The sequence below is a fragment of the Pelmatolapia mariae genome, linkage group LG13, assembly GCF_036321145.2.
Source record: "Pelmatolapia mariae isolate MD_Pm_ZW linkage group LG13, Pm_UMD_F_2, whole genome shotgun sequence".
Taxonomy (NCBI): Eukaryota; Metazoa; Chordata; class Actinopteri; order Cichliformes; family Cichlidae; genus Pelmatolapia; species Pelmatolapia mariae.
This window is the reverse complement of record NC_086238.1, coordinates 20,929,758-20,952,107: the sequence shown is the minus strand read 5'-3', so window position 1 is coordinate 20,952,107 and position 22,350 is coordinate 20,929,758. Positions and strand designations below refer to the sequence as shown.

At 42.1% G+C, this 22,350-nt stretch overlaps 1 protein-coding gene across 1 annotated transcript in view; it reads right to left on the bottom strand.

The window, feature by feature from the left end:
* ttc7a (tetratricopeptide repeat domain 7A) overlaps window positions 1-22,350 on the bottom strand; it is a 62,629-nt gene that overhangs the window by 12,146 nt on the left and 28,133 nt on the right. Inside the window, exons 17-20 of the mRNA XM_063491236.1 lie at window positions 15,013-15,129; window positions 12,639-12,751; window positions 11,972-12,106; window positions 8,199-8,401 (exon numbers count right to left, since the gene is read on the bottom strand). Of these exons, the coding sequence (XP_063347306.1) occupies window positions 8,199-8,401; window positions 11,972-12,106; window positions 12,639-12,751; window positions 15,013-15,129 (568 nt within the window). The remainder of the gene's footprint in view (window positions 1-8,198; window positions 8,402-11,971; window positions 12,107-12,638; window positions 12,752-15,012; window positions 15,130-22,350) is intronic.

Sequence of the window (22,350 nt, the reverse complement as noted above, 5' to 3'; positions counted from 1 at the left end):
TTGTGCGAAAAGTGCGCCAATACTCTCCTAGAGGTGCTTCCTGCACCCTCTATCCAGGCACCTTCCTGTCCAGGCAACCCATCTGAGCTGGACTATTTTCTGTTGTGCTTTGAGTGTCTGACAGGATACTCAAGAAACTGTCAAAAGGCCCGATGCTCTTATCTAAACCTAACAGTATAACTTATTTCACAGAAGTATTCCTTGAACTGAGAACTGTGGAAAATATTCTGACTCAAGGTTGCCAAAAGGTTCATGTGTGTCATGATAATCTACATACCGACTGACTGTGATTTTATATTCAGCATTCAAGTAGTTGAGCGATAATATTTCTGTTCCTAGCTCTCAAACAGAAAGGGAATAAGCAAGTTTTGGTAGAGGTGTTCCTCAAAGTGTACAAAAGGCCTGCTGTCCCATCCTGATCTGTTTGGCATCGCTGGTTAATTTGGATGTCCAGGAGAATTTAGTACATAACACACACTCCTCCTACCGAGATTAAAACATCTTAATTAATTACTTTCACTTTTGTTGGGGCGATATGACCACACAAATCTTCACGCACCTGGATGGCATATTTGCATGGAAAATACCGTGTGTTTGTTTGGGAAAAAAGCAGCACATACAGTGCGGCTACGGTTGACTCCTTCAAGTACATTCTCACCTTACAGCACATTACATCACCTATATAAATATATACTGGAACAAAGTCCGACGCACAAACTTGCACGAACACACGTACCGACGTGGAAAGAGGAAAAGAATGAAGGACAGAGTTGATACTGGAGTCTCAGAAGTAAGGAAAAGGAAGAAAGAGAGGAAGGAAAGAAGTGTGAGTGAGCAAGAACGAGCTAAACTGAGAACAATGAACAGAGAGAGAGAGAGAGAGAGAGGGTGGGGGGAAGGGGAAAAAAGGAGAGGCGTCAAAGAAAAAGGAAAAAATAAGTGAGCCCAGATGAGCCATACATAGCAACGGAGGCACCAGCCAACTCCCAATCGTCTTTCTGTTTGCACCCCTGCCCGCATCCACCACCACCACCAACCCACCCACCCCATCTTCTCACTCTCTCACATACAGTCAGTCTCTCTCTCTCCCTCTCTCTCCATGGTTATCAGAGGTCGTGCTCAATAGAATAAATTTCCCTGGTTGCTAGGCAATCCCATAAAGCGGCGAGAACGAGCAAAGTGATATAAATAATGTATTTGCATTATCTAATCAGCTGACAACCACCCCCTCCCACACGCAGAGAGGAGAGAGAGTGCGAGCGAGTGAGACAGGCATGGGGGGGGCATTTGATAATTGGAACGCGATTAATTCATTGAGCGCAAAGCCTTCGTCCTTGAGAGTATGCATGCATATGTGAAGCTGTGTACGAATATGGGTTCGTTGGAGAGGGCCGAAAGTAAAGTGTGCGTTTTGTGTGCGGCTGACTCAGAGCGGGCTCCACTACAGAGCAGGAGAGATGAGATGTGGAGGATGATGGGAGTGGGTCAGATTCATTGCATACCGCGCCGGAAGCAAGGCTGGGCCATGTTTCAGGATCAGCTAACTGTCAAAACACAAACACACACGCGCACATGCCACACATACGCACAAGTCGACCAAATGCTTACCATAATGAGGTTAACAGCACAAACAGATAAATGTGTAATAGCTACTCCCATGATAGACAAACGTGCATGCTCAGTTGTAGCCAGTGGACTGCAGCGATCGAGAAATTAAACTGAAAATCCCGGTCTCACACACATACACTTGCACACTTACAAACACCATACTATAGTCATATACTGGTTTCCCTCACTACCGCACCCTCCATCCATCCAAAAATACTCCAAAACCAGCAGCTGACCAGAGCAGTGAGTCACTGTCTGATGGCTTCGTTTCTTTGCCTCTCTTACAGAGAAACCATGTGGACACAGCTGATGCTAACATGAAGTGCAGTGAGTAAAGCGGTGTGCGCGTGAATAAGGGAAGATGGTAGCCACATTGCATGGGTTGGTGAGCTTCTGCATGGATTCCAGTAATGGGTTTCTCTTACTCACATTTCCCTTTCCCTGTCTAACATGGGTAGAGTGGAAAATCTACACGATGCTGTGTTATAAAGGACTCATGTCAAACAAAATGTCCTAGAACTCTGAAAAACTTTGGTGGTTTCTGGATAATTTGGCTAATCAGACATAATCACCTTTCAATTCTGGTTTAATGCGCAGGCATGTGGACTGGGCCTGATGCTCTTAGCTAAACCTAACAGTATAACTTTTTTTCACAAAAGTATTCCTTGAAGAGGAAATGTGATTTCAAATGGAACATCAGAGTCACAAAGCCTTGCTGTAGGATTCAATTAGGCAGGACAAGAACCCACCGTGGAAACCTCACAGGCTGTTAGGAGACTTAGACCTTTCTCTGCTCCTGGTTCTGCTGGAGGTTTCTTCCTTTTTTAAAAAAGCTTTTCCTTCCCATTGTCTCCAAAGTGCTTGCTCATAGAGGGTCGTCTGATTATTTTCCCTGTATTATTGTAGGGTCTTTACCTTAAAATGTAAAGCCCCTTGGGGCAACTGTTGTTGTGATTTGACTTTATATCTATAAAACTGAACTAAACTGAACTGTATTGAAGCTAACAGTTTAATGTCAGTGACTTTTGAAATTAAAATTATTCAGACAATGCCTGCAGCATTTCAAGAAGACTGCTGAATGGTGACACTAGCTTCTGAGCTTTGTCACACTTTTTAACTTAAAAGCAGACTATAGCTTACAAAATTAACATCATGTTGTTTTAAAGGAAGCGTTTACTGAGAGGATAGATTGAGTCAGCAGCAGTTTTTCTGTTGACTTCTAAACATACACTGCTTCTTGCAATCCGATGAGTCTCCCCCTACTGGATGTAAGAAACATTACACGTTTAAGGTAGTTATGCACTGGCTTCACTCCTAAATCTGGAAGCAACGTATCTTTTACAGTTTATATGCAGCTTAAATTACCTTAAGAAAGGCCCTCGATCTTCTAGTGAAAGCAATGTAGACAGTGCAGTACACACTGGGCACGCATGATAAGCCCACGGAAACCACTTGCAAACAGGCTCATAATGAAATTGCATTTCCACAATAAATATTAGATCACATTAACTGTTGAGCCACAGAAAGGCTACATCTTTAAAGTATAGTTACCATGAAAACATCTTAAGGACATTCATGGAAAGTACAGTAGGTACTTTTGCAGAATAATAACTGAGGTGTAAGAATATCTACCAAGAATATCTTAAGAATTCCCCTTAAGGCACAGCAGAAAATGGGCCACTGGCACACAAAATGTCCACAGCAGATACTGTGTAAAAATAAATGGATGAACGCAGAGCAGCACAGCACCACAGAGTAACTGTAGGCTCATTTCTGGCCGGCTGATGCAAGTCACAAATATGGGCGAAGCTCCAAATAAAATGTCCCACACACTGTCCCACATAGGCTCCATAACAATGCAAGAATGCAGATATTTACTGCAACCCTAAATTAATATGCCTAACATAGTGTAATCCATAAACTTTAGTGTTCTACAAGCAGAATTTTTGTATTTGGGTCAATTTGTGCCTATTACAATGTGTGCCTCTGTCCAAGTGTACACATATAGTTTACTTTAAAAAAAGGAAGCCCAAGTAGTCCACATGTGCTCCAAATCCGTGGAGGAAGGCTGGCATACACAAACACAGTCATGCCTAAACACATGCACATGCGTACACGTACTCAAACACTCAGACTGAGAACACATCTGTCCTGTAAGAGACCCAGAGTAGGACGCTGCCAGCTGGCTTTGTTTCAACTTCTCACCCCCTGGGATTGGTTCTCCCACAGGCCAAATATGGAAGAGATGCGTACCTCTGTCTAACCCAGTGGGACTGCACTTCTACGCACACAGACACACGCACATGCATCCAAAAGTGCGCTGTAGGAGCAAAAGCACTAGCCTTATGTGGTCACAAGAAGGCTAAAGTGATATCAGCCAGCACATCTCTGGTCACTATGGAGACCACAGTCATTGTGTGTGAGTGTGTGTGTGTGAGTGTCGAGTGCTGCGTCTTGGATTTGAGGAATATCCCTCTCTCGTTCGTTCACTGTGACAACAGAGTCAGTTCAAAGGTCAGAAGAGCTGTGGTTAATCCTGTGGATCATCTGGAAGACAGACTGAGAGAGCGAGAGAGAAGTGAGGGAGTGGGTGGAGGTGGGCGAGAGAGGATCTTTACAGTGCGGCAGTGAGAGAGAAAGAGGATCTGCTGGGATGAAAGAAATGTGGGCGAGTGATCAGGAAAGAGAGAGCGAGTCTTTAAGCGCTATTTTTCATTTGCTGGTGATGGAGCGATTTTTGTTTGCTTCTATTTTCTGAAATTTCAGGTTTGCCTGCAACAAATTGGCACGTCTCAGAGGACGACAGCAACGCACCGCGATAAACAGGACTGAACCACTAAGAGTTCTGACAATGACACAGTACAGCATGCCACAGAGGAGAGAAAGACTACACGATTACAGTGTGAACAGTATGAGGCAATATAAGTGTACTAGCAGCAAATCGCAAACTTTAAAAAATGCAGTACAACTAAGTTTCTGAGGCTAATATAATCTACAGCCATTTGAAACATGAGGGATTTGTTTTGCTTCTAAAAGAGCAAAGAAGCTACCATTGCTAATATTAGCAGCTAATAAGCATCTGTTACAATTATAGCCTTTATGATAAAGGGTACAACATCACCCACTGGTTTGCAAAGTCCTGCTGTGAAGCTTCAAGCTGTGCCTATGAGACCATAAACTCGTCAGAAAAGTGTTCTGAGGTCATAGATGAAGCTGAGGGCTGCTTTCACACAGAGTCCTACTTAGGTTTTGCAGACACATAACCTCTAACCACGTGACGTTACTCTTCCGCCATTTCTGACGTGTGACAATCATGGCGACAATTTAAGCTCAAATGAAAAGGAAAAAGCCAGTCATACTGGCCTACAGACCAGCCCGTTCTCACTCCAGAGGCGAACGCAAAAGGTGACCTTCCGCGTTCTTATGCTACACGCCTGGTTATGGATGAAATCCAGTAGAATGACTCTACTCGTTCCAGACATGTATTCCAGCCCTGACCCTAACCTTATCCCTAACGTTAACCAGAACTTTAATGAAGTTAGATAGTGTTTTCCAAAGCGATTTAAGTAAAATGAACAAACGTGTAGATTCATTCCAAACGGTTCTCAAATTTCCTCATTTTTCTGATTTCGTAATATAGGGACATGTTGGGTGCCCGGAAGCGTAATATATCGACAGTTTGTCACCTAGCATAAAATGTTACACTTTGGGAGTGAGAACGCGTTGTACAGACAGGTCCACGAGTATGTGGCAAGCAGCCATCACGAGGGGAAAATTCCTTGAATGATTGCTGCAGGTTGATGGGAGTCGCTAGGAAGTCACATAATCATAGAGACGGAAAGTGTTCCTCCTGGCAACCATCTGTCACTAGGGAGAAATGTGTGTTCCTGCACGGGTTGGTGAAAACATCCTCGTTAATGCTTTGCTTGCTAGCATAATGCAGTGGTTGTAGTTTGAATGGAAGCAAAGTCCTTGTCTACAAACACTGTCCAGCTACTCTCCGAGCTCTAATGAAACTGTGAAAAGTGCAACACAAACCGGAAATGGAGACTGTTCACTTCCAAAGTAAAACTTCTTAAACATGACTGTATCTGTGGAGCAAAACTTTTACTTTGAAAGCGAACCTTCCCCATTTCTGATTTGTGCCACACTTTTTTAAGTTGTACTACCACTCGCCTAGTAGTTTGCAAGATTTTGCAGACAAACGCAGCCAACTGTGGCAATCTGTTAGCAACCAAAGCAATCACTGTAGGGTTTTTTGTTTTGTTTTTTTGGTGGAGCACCTTCTTTAAATCTGATTTCACCCAGTGAGAGCCAGCAACCTCTAGGAACCACCAGTGTTGGGAAGGTTACTTTTAAAATGTATTCCATTACAGATTACAGAATACATGCCCCAAAATGTATTCTGTAACGTATTCCGTTACGTTACTCAATGAGAGTAACGTATTCTGAATACTTTGGATTACTTATATTATCATGCTTTTTACAACTACGTGAATGTACTATTGCTGTGTGATTTATTACTATTACTGAAGGTCCGCGGCTCCGAACCGTAGTAAAGGGACCTCTGACTAATACGGCGGGTTCCGTGTCGGGCTCGTAGCTGAAAAATAGCTTTACTTTGTTGTCTGGGTCAACTTTGCTTGCGAGAGACAGAGAGGCGTTGAAAGGCTGCTCCAATGGAACTTATTGTTTTCGGAGGAAAACACGAACACAGTGTACAGTCAAGTCTTAATAGCTTACTTACAACTGGGCTCGTCAGGCACTCTTCTTGGCTGCAGTGGTTATTATTATATTTACATGCTTCCAGCTCCCGTTTTTGCTCGATGACAGCTCGTACTTTTCCACTCTCCTTTTTCTCCCTCTTCTTGCTCACAGACACATAACGTGTATGGCAGTCCATTCTCGCTGCAACACGGACTACACTGCCCATGAGGCTACATTCTTTAGAGCTATGCCTGTAGCATTCTGCCTATTAGCTTAGCACAACAACAACAACAACAACAACAACAAAAAGGCGCTCTCTCACCCAGGAAACACACAGTCGCTGAGAGAGAGCGTCGCCCTGTAACCATGGCAACCGTAACGCTGCCGCCTGGAACAACAGAACGTAGCTGTCAAACAAACCCAAACAGTCCTGACCCGCGAGAATATGAAACAGGAAAGTACCGCCGTGTAATCCATTTATTTCACCAAAGTAACTGTATTCTGAATACCACCTTTTTAAACGGTAACTGTAACGGAATACAGCTACTCATATTTTGTATTTTAAATACGTAACGGCGGTACATGTATTCCGTTACTCCCCAACACTGGGAACCACTGCCAACCAGTCGGGCAAATACACATTCTTCTCTATCAGCCAGTGACTGTACCACATCCAGCATGGCAGACAGCTCTCATGCAATGTGCAAATCGCATCCTGTGAGAAACCACAATAGAATCTGTCTTCATTTTTGCATTCAGAGCAGTCGCCGCCTGCTGGTTTGCAGGTTCAAAGTAAATCCGCAGCCGCTTTACTTTCACACGCTATGGCTATCTTATGTACACTATATTGGCAAAGGTATTCACTCGTCTGCATTCACACACATATGAGCTTGAGTGACGTCACATTCATAATCTATAGGGTTTAAAATGATGTCGAAATATGATATAACAGCTTAATCTGGGAAGGCTTTACTGAAGTTTTTGACCGTTCTCCCAGAAGCACATTGATGAGGTCAGCCAGTGGATGTGACTGGAAAACAAGAATTCAATGATTTGGATGGGTGAGTGATAACTTTTGTTAATATAGTGTATAGGTTATAGTTTAATACAGTAACTGAATATAAAATTGCTAAGAGCTCAAATTCATCTGTGTCTTGAGTCCTGTCTTTAGTTGTTTGATCAGATGGATTAAAATCTATATAATAATTTAAAAAATGGTTTAAATATCAAATTAAAAATGTGTGCGCACACTGCCATGTTGCTACTGTGTATATAAGAACATGTGACCACAGTGGGACATGGTTTAGTCTGACTGACAAAAGTCCTCTGAAATGTACTTTTATCTACACATATTGCTGTTGTTGTTGCGAGGAAAGCCTTTTCCTACTCTTTGGGAGGCGTGTTTATGAAGGCTGAAGGCAGCTGATGCAATTTAACTGTGACGTAATTTAACTTGGTGAATTTGAGAAAACGTTTAACTTCATTAAACAGCCCTACACTATCTGAGTCAGAGCGTGTGAGCTAATCCACAGCAAGTACAAATGTAAAAGATCTCGCGTGATGTACACTTTTATATAACTTAGCTCAGTCAAGTAAAAGCACTGCAAATATTTCATTAATATATGTGTGTGTGGATGTGTGTTTTTAGCAGACATCAAATAAGTGTTTGCACATGTTCCGCTTGCATATTACATCAGTTTTGATTTAATTTACTCAATTATAGCATTTAAACATGTCACTGTAGCCAATCATGTGTTTGTGTGCATGTGTGTGTGAGAGAGGATACTGAACACCATGTTTACATGTGTGACACTTGAAAGAGCAGAGCGTTACATAAGTTCTAACTTGATTTTGCAGCCTCTAAAGCATCCGCTGTCTCTCACCGTGTGCACCAGTATCCGTTCTCCTGTAGGATGCATGGCCAGGGCCTCGTCATACAGGCCTTTGGCTTCGTCCAGGTGGCCCCGGAGCTCGGCCAGGCGGCCCCGCTGCAGCAGCACAGAGTGAGAGTTGGGGAAGAGCGAACTGGCCTCGGCTATACAGAACTGAGCCTCCTTTAGCCGACTGTCTGCCATGAACAGCTCTCCTGCAGGATGACACGGAGAGAGAAGTAAAGAAAGGAGGTGGAAAGGTCAAGAGAGGAAAAGAGGTGGAGGGGGAAATGAAAAAGGACAGAATGACAGAGGAGGGAAAACAATAAAAGAAAGGAAGTGATGAAGCAAAGATGGAGAGCCAGAGAAAGAAAAAGAGGAGAATAAGAGTATTAATGCCCTGAGTAACCCTGTGACAGTGACTGAGATGAACTTTGCTGTGAGTTCAGCAGCATCATGTAAAAATAATATCTGTGCAGTGCTCAAATACTACACACAACCACACACACACAAACACACACGCAAACCATGAAAGTGAGAGTCGGAGCGATGTAGTGGCTGAAAGTCATGAAGCTGTTGCCTAATATGGCCATCACATATTACAGCTGCCTGCCTCCTTTCTTTGCTGCTGGGAAGATGAGGACAAACCCCACACACAAATGTTTACACACACACAAAGTCAGAATCACGCCCACAAGCACTTTACTCTCCAATAAGACCTCAAAAATAAGAGCTGACCACAGGACCTGCCCCCTCAGCTGGAGCAGACCAATGTGCAGACCGGACGCTTCAGCGGGACCTGTCAATCATTTACGTGAGAGGACATTGGGTCAACAGGCAGAGAAACCCTGAGAAGGAAACCCTTCAGCTCTAAAACACTGACAGCATTGTGCGCCCGTGTTACAGAGAGGGCTGTTGTGCAAATACATCGAGAGAGCCGTCTGCTCCTGAGTGCAGAGAACCCATGTGTGTGTTTGGTAGCGGATGTTTTGTTTGTTTACCTGTGTCTCAGAGATGCACAGATGGGAAATACTTAGTGCACGCATGCTACCTCTGCGAGATGAGAAAACAAAAAAATGGAAGAAAAAAAAAACCCTTTTCAGCTGCCTCAGGGTTCCTTTTCATGGCTTCATTTTGGGGAAAAAGGTTTCAGTGAGTGGTTATGTAAGACTTTCTCCTGCTGCTCATAGGAAAAAACTGTTAGATCAGTGCCTGCATGCACAGAGAATATTTATATGTTTAGAGCTAAGTATGTGAGTCTCACATACTGCTAAATGTATTCCTTTTAAAGAGCCGTGTGTGTGTGCGTTTTTCTGTTAGGCCAAAGAGAATGTAAGATAAGAAGAGGAAGTGACCGATGAGAAGAGGAATGCTATGAAAGAATGAAGGGGGGGGATTGGTGTCCAGCCTTGAGCCAGGGGCCACACCCTTGGTTTCTCTCACACACACACTGCTCTCAGCAGATGAATAGCAGAGGCTCAGAGGTTACACATAGAAAATAACCTTCAGATTACACAAAGCCACGGGGGACGTGACCGCTTGGCTCCATTCAACCCCTCCTGCGTCGTAAAGCATCGAACACAGCAAAGGCATCTTCGCTGTGTGCATTTCCATTCTTGCTTCTCATGGCTCATCCACTCAAGCCAAGTGCAACAGATCCTCGGCCTTCATTTCCTGCTCATGCTCTGCTCTTTTATGTGAACTTCCTCAGGCAGGCTGAAGAAGGGTGGAGGCAGCAGCGATATGGATAACTGGGCATTGTCTCCTTAACAGAGCAGTGGCCAAATGTATTTAAGCACTGAGACACCTCAGTGTCAACTATTCAGCTATTTCATTTTAAACACCAACAAGCCTGCAAATAGATATTCTCTTCCAAAAATCTGCTATACTGTAACGCTGCATTCTCCAGGCTTTCGCATGTAGCAAAATTAATATTCTCTGAGAATTTCAGTGGCTGTTGTGCCCGAAACAAAAACGCACACTCACAATGAACCAAGCGCACAAACAATGTCTCACTCCCTTGAGCGACTGAAACTCATCTGAGCTGATAAACAGGTCAGCAAGGCGTTGGAAGACAGCGAGGCTGCACAGCTTTCATTCACTGTAACATCACACATTCATTAAAAGGTGCCAGCGGAGATTGTATTTGTATTTACTGTAGGGTAACCTGGATTTCTTTGGTGAGGTCATCACTGACACATAGTCGAATGTTTCAATAGCTATTGAGGCAATTACTGTAAAGACACATTTGCATCTGGTGTCTGAGTGAGTTAACTCAGTTGCCATTTCCAGTTACTTCCTGTTTTATTTTGAAGAGTATGCCCTGTTGTGGTATCAGGTACTGGTACTGCTCTGTGACATCACCAGAAAGACCTACGCACAGTGCTTAGGTAACTTATTAGACTGCCACACACTGTATGATTTATGCCACAAGCTGCTCTAAATTAACAGAGCATCATGGAGAATTATTTATAACACTACATTATGTCAACTACAACTCAAATGCTCCTTTTACAGTGTATAGTAGCATAAAGGAACTAAAATCTCCACACGTTTGACGTGGATGTGATCGTTCTCTGTTGCCAATATCATCTAGAGAAAGCGAGGCAGATCTATGACATTGGTCGAAGTTCAAATTCACTGAAAGGACTTCCACAGAATTTTTTATGGTTGCCACAGGATGAAGACTAGTTACTTTAAAGGTCCCCTAATATTTGCCTCAGCATGAAGTCAACAATGTAAGTTTTAGGTTTTCAATAACTATCAAACAGTTTACCAGTAATTTGCTTCAGTCATTCATGTTGCTTAAAAGCCCCTTTTCCATTAGTACCTGCTCGGATTGACTCGGCACAGTTCACTACGGTTTTAAGGGTTTTCCATTAGATAACAGTACCTGGTACCAGATACTAAAATAGTACCTGCTCGGCCGGGGTTATAAGCGATCTGAGCAGGTACTAAAATGTGACGTCATCAGACTGCATGCCAACAATTGGCTGGTCGGGGAATCACTCAGTGAGTCATGAGAGCGTCTCCTTCACGAAAATCAAAACCACCAACAACACTGTGGTCCCCGAGTCTGACGAAAAGCCACAGACCAACCAGCAGGTATACTGTTGCGTCGACATCCACCTTTGTTTAAGCGTTCGTGGATCATGCTAATTACGTCACGGGACGCTTGGACACATTACTTTAACGACAACCACTCACATTGGGTGAGTAGGTACTAATGGAAAAGGGGCTTTAGTAAACTCAAGCTTTTAATTTAGGTTTGTCATTGTGTCAGAATCTTTTTTAATCGGTTGATTAAATTCATTACATGAGCTGCAGACTGGCTTTAGTGCTTACTGATAAACATTAGCATGCAAGTATACTCAACCAGCAGTGTGAACAAGGTAATCTATCAGCTAACGTGTTAGCATGGTGTTTTAGCAGACAGGTGCTGCTCATGAAAACACTGTCATGCTTTGCTGAGCTGTGGCCTCGTTGTCTACTTTATAGCTTTTATTTATAAAAACTGGATAACTGGAATGGTTTCTTACTGTTGGGCTTCAGATCATTAGGGTAAAACACTGAATCTGATTCATTTGTCCAGCAAAGTTAATGCAGGGCTTGTCTTTATTTCATTTTTAGTTCACCAGTAAGTTCAAGCACGGACCCCAACATGGTTCCATGATGTGGGCTGACCTTGTATCTCAGATGAGGATGAAAAGAGGTTCAAATCCCAAAAGATCCCAGCCATAATAATTTCTGAAATATCATTTTCATACAAGTGTGCGCTCTCATACCAGCCTGCAGCCAAATGCGTTCCAGGATGGTCCAAATGTAGGTGGGCCCGTGGCGACGGGTAGAGCTGAGGTCTGACACCTCGGACAGAGCCGCTTCGAGACGGGATAGTGCAACTGATGAAGGACTCTGTGAACCTGAAGTAGGATCATAGGTAAGAAATGGGAGCTGTTAGTGCTGCAAATGTTTCCTCATCTTGCACATTAAACCAACTAAACACTAAAGTGGTGATTTACAACCTGAACAATGAATATGCATATGTTAGCATGGATGAGAAGCAGACAGAAACTGTGTTTTCCTCTGTAGAGAAAAAAAAGTAGCATATTTCAAAGCCAGTAACTATAATGTCCTGAATCCCTGAACACTAAATGTGCAGGTTGCAGATCCTGCTCTAAACACAGGTGTGAGTCACATCATTGATATTTAAACAGCACATCTGGTTTCTGGAACTGGGTTGCAGACAGGCAAACAGGGCTTTTAATCCAGAATAGGTCAAAAGCTGGGGGATTTAGACTGACCTACAAATTCACCTTTCTCACTGCTATTTACCCAAAGCCATAGAGAGAGCAGGATGTGTTTAACTTAAACTAATCAATTCGGCATGTTGCAATCCAAATATGCACAGTGACACGTCCTTTCTAAAAGATTTGAGCAAGCGAGAGAACAGACCAGTGGAGGTGTCCTGGAAGTCAGGCAGGGTGAGGTGGATGGAGGGTTTCCTGCCACTGGGGCTGACCTCTGTCCTCTCAGGCATCGGTATACTGCTGCTGTCATCTGTCTCGCTGTAACACATTAGAGAGCACATTCACATGTACTGTTTTTGTTTTTATCCGTGAGATTCCCCCTGTGACTGAAATTAAAGATCAAGTGCATCTTAAATAAATTGGCTTTAATACACATAATTTGTGTATTACAGCTCGCTTGCTAATAATGAAAAGGAAAAGCAAAGGTGTGGGATAGCCAGGTCCTCTTTCTGCTATTAGCATTTTGCTATGCTAAAGGTTATGCTAAAGCTAAAAAGTATCAATGACTCACTTTTAACATGAAGGCAGCATAAAGGAAAAATAAGTCAGGAAATGGTCAACTCTAAAATCAGTATTTTAAATCAGAGAATGGGTTATGAATATATTTTATCTATATATATATCCTAAACATTTTGAAATGGCTAGGCTAGCTTAAATTACATTGTTCTGAAAAGTATTTGTCCCTTTTTAAAAATACATATTTGTACAACATTGTTCCTTAATAAATGCAGTCTTTCAAAAATTGCACATTAAAGTTTATTAGCTTCCTCAGTTCTTTCCTCCTGCATCTTTTCTCTGTATCAAGTTAGAAGGAGAGGTCAAAGAAAAAAGCCAATGAAACATGAGCTAGCGAGCTAACTGTGTAGCAACACTAATGCATGCATCCATGCAGAGGTTCACAATGTAACCAGTGTGATGTTGAGCATTATACTTGTTATTGTAGCAGAAACTGCACTTCCTGAAGTTCCAGCATGCCATTTATTCAAGTGGTCTGCGGGGATGAACCATAGACATCAAATCGGTACTCCTGACTGAGCCATTAGTGAAGCCTCAGCTTTGTGGATGCATAGTAAATGCACAACATTCAGGGGAAAAATATATTTTAAACCTTATTTCTGGAAAAAGTCATAAAATGTGAAGCCGTTTTTAATCAGATTCAAGTGGTGAGTCAGTAGATGTAGTTTTTTAAAACCTGAAGTTATTAAAATGACCTTTATTCTCCCAATTCATTTAAATAGAGATTTCAAAAAAATACCTACTGGTGTTACCCACACATGTCTACAAGGAGTTTAGTGTGGAAGCTATGCCTGAGAGTCAGTCATCAAACTCTCAGTCATCATCAGCAAATTCATCAGCTACTTTGAGTCACTGAAGTAGACCACTCCAATGTACTGGATGCAATGATTATCACCTGATGTGAGGTATGGACCATCTAAATTATTTTTGCTTGTGTTCTGGTCAGTGAAATTCTAATGTGTCTAACATTTAGAATTTATTATTAGGCATAATTTTGTTAGTGTAATACATAAATAAAGAGTCTATGGAGGTACCTGGCTTAGCAAACTAGCTAGCATTAGCTGATGCTTTAACTTAGTGCTCCACTTTTTGTCCAAATGTTGGTCAGGTGAGCGCGGAGACAGTTGTTGGTATCAATTCTTTCATGCTCCAGGAGCTGCCTGCATACTCTTGTCACATGAGTCCGGGAATTGCTGTGCACCAAAAGGAACACAGGACCCACCACACCAGCATTTTATCCCAATTCCTAATGGCAGTCAGGGTGCTGTTGCCTACCCTGTAGAGGCCTGTGTGTCTCTCCTCAGATACGCTTCTACACACCTTCATTGACCTACCACCAAGAGAGAGCTCTTGAGCAATGGCATGAAGTAGCTAAAACTGATTAAGAACCCCTTCTCCTGCCAAACTGACCAGATCAATATCCCAGATGTTTATCTGACTTCATGCTAAACTCTGATTAAAAAATGGTCAAAGAGTATATTTGTTGTTCATCCTCCTAGCTCCTTCAGGAACTATGTGAAAATAAAGAGTTAGATGGGAAATTTTTAAAAAGAAAATACAAATTCCATGCAAAGTTTTGTCTGTAATCGTTCTACAAGGCTTCATTTATAAATAAATATAATTTTTGCATTTTTTTTTTGTATTTTTTATTTTTTTTTGTATTTGTATTGGTTTTGGCAGTGCCTTTAGTGTTCAGTTATTATGAAGGGTAATAATAAGCTTTGCTGTATGTCAGTTCTGGTATTCAAAACATGAAAAAGGTCAACATCTCAAAACCATTCAGGTCACAGGTAGAACATTATATCAGAAAAAGCATTAATGCGTGAACACACACACACAGACACACAAACAAACTGAATAACACCGCAGCAGAGACAGCCGCCCCCTCCCAGCCTCATCGTGCACAACAGCACAGAAACTATTTGAGCTAAAAGGTAATGCACATTCTGCAGTGCACGATAAACAAAGTAGCACCAATGCTTATCTCTCTTGTGCATGCTCACCTGGAGCGGCTGACATCATAGCGGCTCTGCCAGTGTTGCAACATCTCCTCACAGGTATGCAGGGCTGCAGCCGGGCCGAGCAACACCTCTTCAAGCTTTACCTTTGTGAACAACAAACTGGAACAAGAAAAAGGCACAATGCATTTTTGTTTAAATTTGAACAGTTTTGCAAAGTATTATAACCAGAACATCTGTTCATATAAGATTAACTCATATGCACATTAAACTGTAAACTCAGTGCATGAGATTGAAAGCCTTGAAACAGTTCTTATTGCTACATAAAAGACTGGAGGGGATGTAAAAGCTACCAGCTATTATCCCCTGCAACAGACTTTAACCTTATTTGGTTACAAGAGTTAGAAAACACATCACAAGACATACATTGCATGCAAGCATAGAGTTATGTGATTGTGTGTTTGTCCTAGTGCAGTAGCTGGGAGCTTAGAGCCCATAAACATATTGCATGCAGAATAATGCACATATGGATCAACAGAAGCAGAAAGAGTAAAGATACTCATCAACAACAACCTCTAAGAGTTGCGTGTGTGTTGAGAGGCTGATGAGAGGAGGCTGTAGAGTGTTTCCGCTCGGCCCTTTTAGTTGAAGACAACTGGTTAAGTGATGTGGGAGTCTCTGATGTGAAAGTGTGTATGTCTGTGTGTTTGTGTGTGTGTTTGTGTGTGTGTGTGTGTGTGTGTGTGTGTGTGTTTGTGTGTGTGTGTGTGTGTGTGTGTGCGTGTGTGTGTGTGTGTGTGTGTGTGTGGTAATTGCCAGAAGGGGCTCTCAGAGGATGGGGTCTGTCATGGGCATCACTCATCCATGAGTGTGAGGAAGGAGAGAGGGAAAGAGGCAGAGAGACTATGGTGTTTGCCACATCTGACGCCAAGCTGTCCACTGCCTCTGTTGAAGGCTCCTCCAATTATTCTGTGCTCTCCTGTCAAGGGGGAGGGAGGGAGTCTGGAGGGGGGAGGCGGTGGGATGAAGAAAAGATGGATGAAGTGATGGAGGGAAGGTGAGGATCAATGGCTGAGCGAAAGGAGTTCGTGTCAGGGGAGAAAACTCTTGTTGAAATGCGCCTCGTTACTGACTCACGGGTCGGTGCACGGCTGGGAGAAGGGAGTGTGTGCGGAGGGTGTGAAGCAATGATGGAGGGATTTTTGAAAAGGAAAAAAATGCACGAGTGTGGGAGGAACGGGGTTGGATTTGCTGACATGCAGATGACAAGTGCTGCCGAGGGACGCTGAGTTAAGGATACGCCTGCCAGTAGGAGTCCACCAGAGTGTGTACGTGTGGTTGTGTGCATCTCTCTAGACTCCCCGTTACCGGTGTGACAAAGCGTTTAGAAGCTTTGTGATGATGTAAACCCATCTAAGTGTTAAGATGTGACAAAGTGTGTGTGTGTGGGTGTATCTCACGTGAACAAAGAACCGCGTAACCTGAAAGTTTGTAATTATTTTCTAATAAAGCTGCTGAGTTTCAAATGAGTATGTAAAACTTATAATGTGTAATGTTTATACAACAAATAATATAAATGTCATACTCATTCACAGATAAATTACAGTAATCTTGCTTTTTTCTTCCAGTCAGTTTCAACTTGTCATTAATGAAACCCACTCCTTCATGGTAATTTCAAAATAAGAGCTTGCAAAGAAATAAATTTGCAAGTTTCTTCTGAAACTGAAAGAAAACTAGAGTTCATAGGAGACCATTAATATGGTTAATGGAGCTCCATAACTAAAAAAGTGCTTTGAAATCAGCAAAGATACCCTGTTGTTCTGAATCCCTTGTTTAATTTAATGAAGTTGAAGTTATTGTATATTGTGCACACTCACTGACCACTCTCTAATCAGCCAAAGGTGATTTAAGTGTTGGTGCCAGACGGGCAGGTCTGAGTATTTCAGGAACTGCTGATCTATTTGGATTTTCCCAGATAACCATCTCTAAGCTTTGCAGGGAATGGTGAGAATGCCTTGTTGATACCAGAGATCAAAGGGAAGATTGGCCAGAGTGCTTCAACCTAATAGGATGGAAACAGGGGCTCAAACAACCAATTGCCACAACCAAGGCATGCATCTCGGAACACACAAGAGATGAAGCCTTAAAGCAGACAAGCTACAGCAGCAGAAGACCACAGCGGGTACCTCTCCTGTCAGCTGAGGCTACAATATACACAGGCTCACCTAAACTGGACCACAGAGGACTGGAAAAATGTTGCTCTGTTGCGACATTATGATGGTAGCGTCACAATTTGGCCTAAACAACATGAAAACATGGATACAATATAATCCAATGAACGATAAATCTAAAAAGAAATGTCTCTTGCTGCATTAATATCCTGCATCTTTTAGAATATTAAAAGGACTGGCTCACATCAATATAACGCTTTTTCATTGTACTGAAGCACCTAAAGTGCTTTATACAACATGTCTCATTAACCCAAGAATTTTCCCCGATATTTAAGTGTTTTCTGTCTAACATTCACGCTCTGATGATTGCATCAGGAGCAACTCGGAGTTCAGTATCTTCTTCAAGAATACTTTGGCATGCAGACTAGAACAACTAGGAATTAAACCAATAACCCTCAAACTAGTAGATACCCTGCTCCACCCACAACATCCTAACGTCTTCAAGAAGATGGTTGTCATTTTCTATCAACCAAATCTTATTTGTAGAGCTCCAAGTGTTCCTCTGCATAAACACTATGAGTTCGGCTCTTGAGTTCCCACTATATGTGAGCTGTTTGCAGACGTTGTTGGGTGCAATGTTGCATCAAAAAAATATTTTTGGGAGACAGCGGATGGTGCATTACACGCTTCGCTCCGCTCATGCAATATGGCAAACACAACATCCCAATTTGCTGGTCTATTTAAGCTGTAAATTTCCCATCTTTCCCTCTGATATGTCAATGCTGCCACTACTCCCCTGCATCGCTGCTTGCTCTTTCAACCCATCCACCACCCCAGCATCTACCTGTAGGCTTCATGGCTAGGTTAGACCATCATCATTCCCTAGATGCCAGTCTCTAACTATATTCTGCTACTGTAACAAATAATCAAAGCGAGTTTTCGGACCTCTGGAAAGTGTTGAAAGGCTTTTGAATAATGTTTGTAGTGCTAAATTTCACTGGGCTGCACTACTTTTGATAAAAGCTGGAGTTCAAATGATGGGAGAGGCTCCATTATTTTCACTACTTGCATCTTTTATGTACAAATATTGTCGTCATTTACTATTTAATTCCAATAGCTTTTACTTGTTGGTAAAAGTAAAAGCAACTGGAATATACTTTCAGATTAAAAGCTTAAAAAGGGATGTGTTTTGCCCTTTCGGTTAGTGAAAGGCTTCAGTAGCATCAAACATGATGAACGTCATCTGAAAAACAGCAAAGTGAAGCAAACTGTTTGCATTCAAGAAATTTTTAGTCTTGTAGCAATCAGAAAACAGCGGACATCAGCATATGAAATTGGTAAAATTAGGAAAAGATCTCACCGTCACTGATATAGGGCTTCTAATACAGCATTAACAGTAAAGTCATATATTCATTCTACAGCGTGTTTTTGCATGATTAATTCACTGTGAACATAAAAAAGAAATATCAACTGATCTAAGTCATCCAAGGATAGAGCCTTTTCCTCTATTACAATCAGTGCTCTCCCTCACAGCTCCACAACAGACAGATTTCATCAAGATTACAACATTCAAAACTGCACATGAAATTACAAAGGCTGTCATTTCCAGCCTCCTGGGAGTGAGCCTGGTGTGTGCAGAGTGGAGTGTTTGAGGATGCATAGCAGTGAGTATTGTAGCTCAGAGTAAGAGCTCAGTGGTGGCTGGCTAAGTGCGGTGAGCGCCAGCGTAAACTCCATATAAAAATAGCTAATAATGTTCCTTAGAAAAAGTGGTACATGTACAGTATTACTCATTCTGCACTCCCACAGATCAGAGTGCGGATACTCTACAGGCAGATGGGTGCACGCACACACGGAAAAGTGCACGTGTGCGTCACACTCGAGTATATAATGAGTATACAGATATACAGTATGCACATCCATAGAGAATAACACGCAAGACCCTGGGCAGACATGCTTGCTCAGAGCACACAGTAATCCAGGCCTGCATGTGCAGGCTAACACATGCTTGTGCAGAATCACACACACACACACACACACACACACACGTAGCAGTACACGCTCCTGCTGCAACATCCCGTTAGATGAATGCAGAATCAAAGGCTGGGATTAATCATTCTCTTTAGTACAAACTGTGAGACCACAATCACTGTCTCTACTCCTCTCTCTCCCTCTCATACACACACATGCACACATACAACCCTCCCCCCTCGCCCCTGTATTGCCTCAGCTCTCTCAATCTGTAGCAGAATCCCATTTCACATTGAAATGCATGCCTCTTTACTGAGTGATTAAAATTGCAAAGAAAAGGGAGAAATGGAGACTGAAAGATAAAAAAATGAGAGACAAGAAAAGGAAGAGAAAGAAAGAAGGAGATAGGATGAGATGGAGAGAGAGAAGACGGCAGAAGCCGGGGGTAGAGGATGTGGGAGAAAAAGGAGGAAGGAGAAATTGTGTATGCTACAGTGAGCTGACAGTTTGCTGTGGTGCAGAGAGGCAGTGGCAAACAAGAATCACACACATGCATGCACACATGCAGTGACACACAAACATGCGTGAGCAAGATTACGATCTCAAACACACGGTCGCGTCCTCTTCGCCCCCTCCACAGCAGACAAGTACACACACAAAACACACACATGCACGACTGTCGCGGAATGCGAGCTTTGATCTCAGATGCTCGCTCACGTATTCAAAGCAAATGATATTCAATGAGCTCGTTACTGAGAAAACACATCCTTTCACACCAAGTCTTTGGATCTTTTATTCTCTAACGCTGAGGTCTGCAAATGGGCCTCAGTCCAGATGGTCCAGAATGTTCTAGGATGGATTTAGGACCATGTTTCTGTTTGCAGTGGCTGGTTGCATTGCATTGCAACTTCAGTGATACAGTGTTTGCAAAAGGCCTTCATAATATTTGACTATTCCTCTCTGCATGGAAACAAGCATACTCTGTAGGTTCAGGTGGAGACATTGATGCATTACTATATAAATTTGAGATTTAACACTGGTGTGCCTATTAAAAACCTGAGATGGCTCAGTCAGTGAGCTAAAAAGCTAACTTTGAAAAGAGATGAGTTGCTTTCTGACTGCTGCCACACAGTCACACAACAGTGTCATCTGCATAGAAATTTAGTTATTTTTTTAGGAAAAGCTATTCTTGCCTGTACATATGCACACAACTCAATAACACCACCAAATTACAACTTGCTAGCTATATAGCTAACACTGAAACTAAATTTATCTGGCTTTCCTCACTAATTTATTGTGTAAAGGTTAGCTGGCTAAGGGTGAGAAAGAAAGCGAAAAGAAGGAAAAAGGAAATTACAAGGTTGTCATTATTTCATAGATTCAATTTTGAATAGTTAAAATTAACCGATTGAGGCAGATACTAGCAGCTAGCAACTAGCATTTTGAGTTGCACTTCTGGTGACTCTTCTTTTGGCTCTTTTTTTTGGTCTCCACCTACTTCATCATAAGCTGCCAAAATGCTCCACTTCATCTGACTGGCTTTATATACATCACTTAAAAAAACCTAAAAACAGCTGCTGCGAATAAAAATAGGATAAGAGAAAGGATATCAAGAAGCTCATTAGTTGCTAGCTGCTGCTGCTAAAACAGCTGCTAAGAGAGCAGCTAAGGGAGATGCAGAAGGGAACACACTGACACTAGACAATCTTTCAGTATAAAGCTAATGCAAAAAAAAAATATTCACCAGTGCCCTGCTCATAACTTTATCTTTGTAATCCAACTTAGTCCAGCTATCACTTTAGCTATAATGTTTTGTAAGCTATTATGCGCTTTATGATTATTGATTGGCTAATAGTTTGGGCTTAAGCAAGTAGAGCCAGCCTATTCACATCGCTACTGTATGCCTCTCTCTCTACTAATCTGATGGCTTAGTTTCAATATGTATTACTGACTTGACAGTAAAATTATTACTAGTATTACAGATGAATAAATCTTACAGGTAATAATAAATAATACATCTGGTAAACCTCGATTAATGATTCATTTGTTCCTTTCAGCAAACTACCAATAAAAAGATCTGTTTCCTTTTTTCTTTTCTTTTTTTCTGACTCAGTGTCTTGGTAGTGATCTGTAACAACAGTTTGGAAACAACAACCGATGCTGCCTGCTCTATCCATATGACCTCATGGTTACCGGGGCGATGGGGATTCCTGGCGCAGAGAGTGATGTGATTGGCTGAGCCCGGAAAAGAGCTCTTAAATGGGTCAAAGCAGTCAAGTGTCTCTGCGAAGGAGGTGTGTGTGTCTAAGAGTGTGTGATTGTGCATCGAGACAGTGAGAGAACGCATCCGAGCTACCGACTGTACCTACAGTACAGATCGGTAAATCAATTCTGTAATCATCAGTGTCTTTCCTGGATCCTCCCACTCTGTGTGTTTTTCTCCTTCTGCCAGGCTCTCGTGTCCTTCCTTCCTTTCGCTGTTTGATCAATTTTGTTGTTTTTTTTTCTCGTCTGCATTTCCTCTCCCTCCTGATCTATGGATGCACCCCATCTGTCTGCTCTGCGACCGTGGAGGCCAACACTGACCCCAAATGGCTGTACTGTGTAATGCTTGACTGGGCTTTGAGATAGAAAGAAAACACATCAGAAAGATGATGCAACATGCTTCCAAATTATTGTTAGTGTGAAATAATTGGCCTTGATAGTTAATGTTGTCAATGTCAGATACAATAGAGCTTTTTCCACTGCTAATGAGCATGTTTTTTTTAGATGTTTTTGTGCCGGATGACTAGAATTATGTGAGTGAAATACTGTTAGGAAAGAAACCAGAGCTATGGGCTCATGCTGCAGCTAACCTGCTTCAGATGCATTCCAATCAAACCGGATTCTAATTAAAAATCTTTCTTATCACTTTCTCATACTTATGATCTTGCGTATTTTGCCTACTACAATACTTTATCTGTTAATGACAGTGCGGGGAATGAGTGGGAGGGTGAGGTGGGCTGCTTTTAACCATGTAAAGCACTTTGTTCTACAGTTTGTATGAAAAGTGCTTTATAAATAAAGATTGATTGATTGATTGATTGATCTATTAACTCTGGTATACTTTAAAAGTCTTGGTCAAATATGATTCTGCACAAAGGTGAAGAAATGGTTAGTAATACCAGCCCTGAAGCCAAAGGTCAAAGGTTCAAGCCCTTAAACCTGCAACATGTCCTTTCACATCACTACTTTCCTCCAT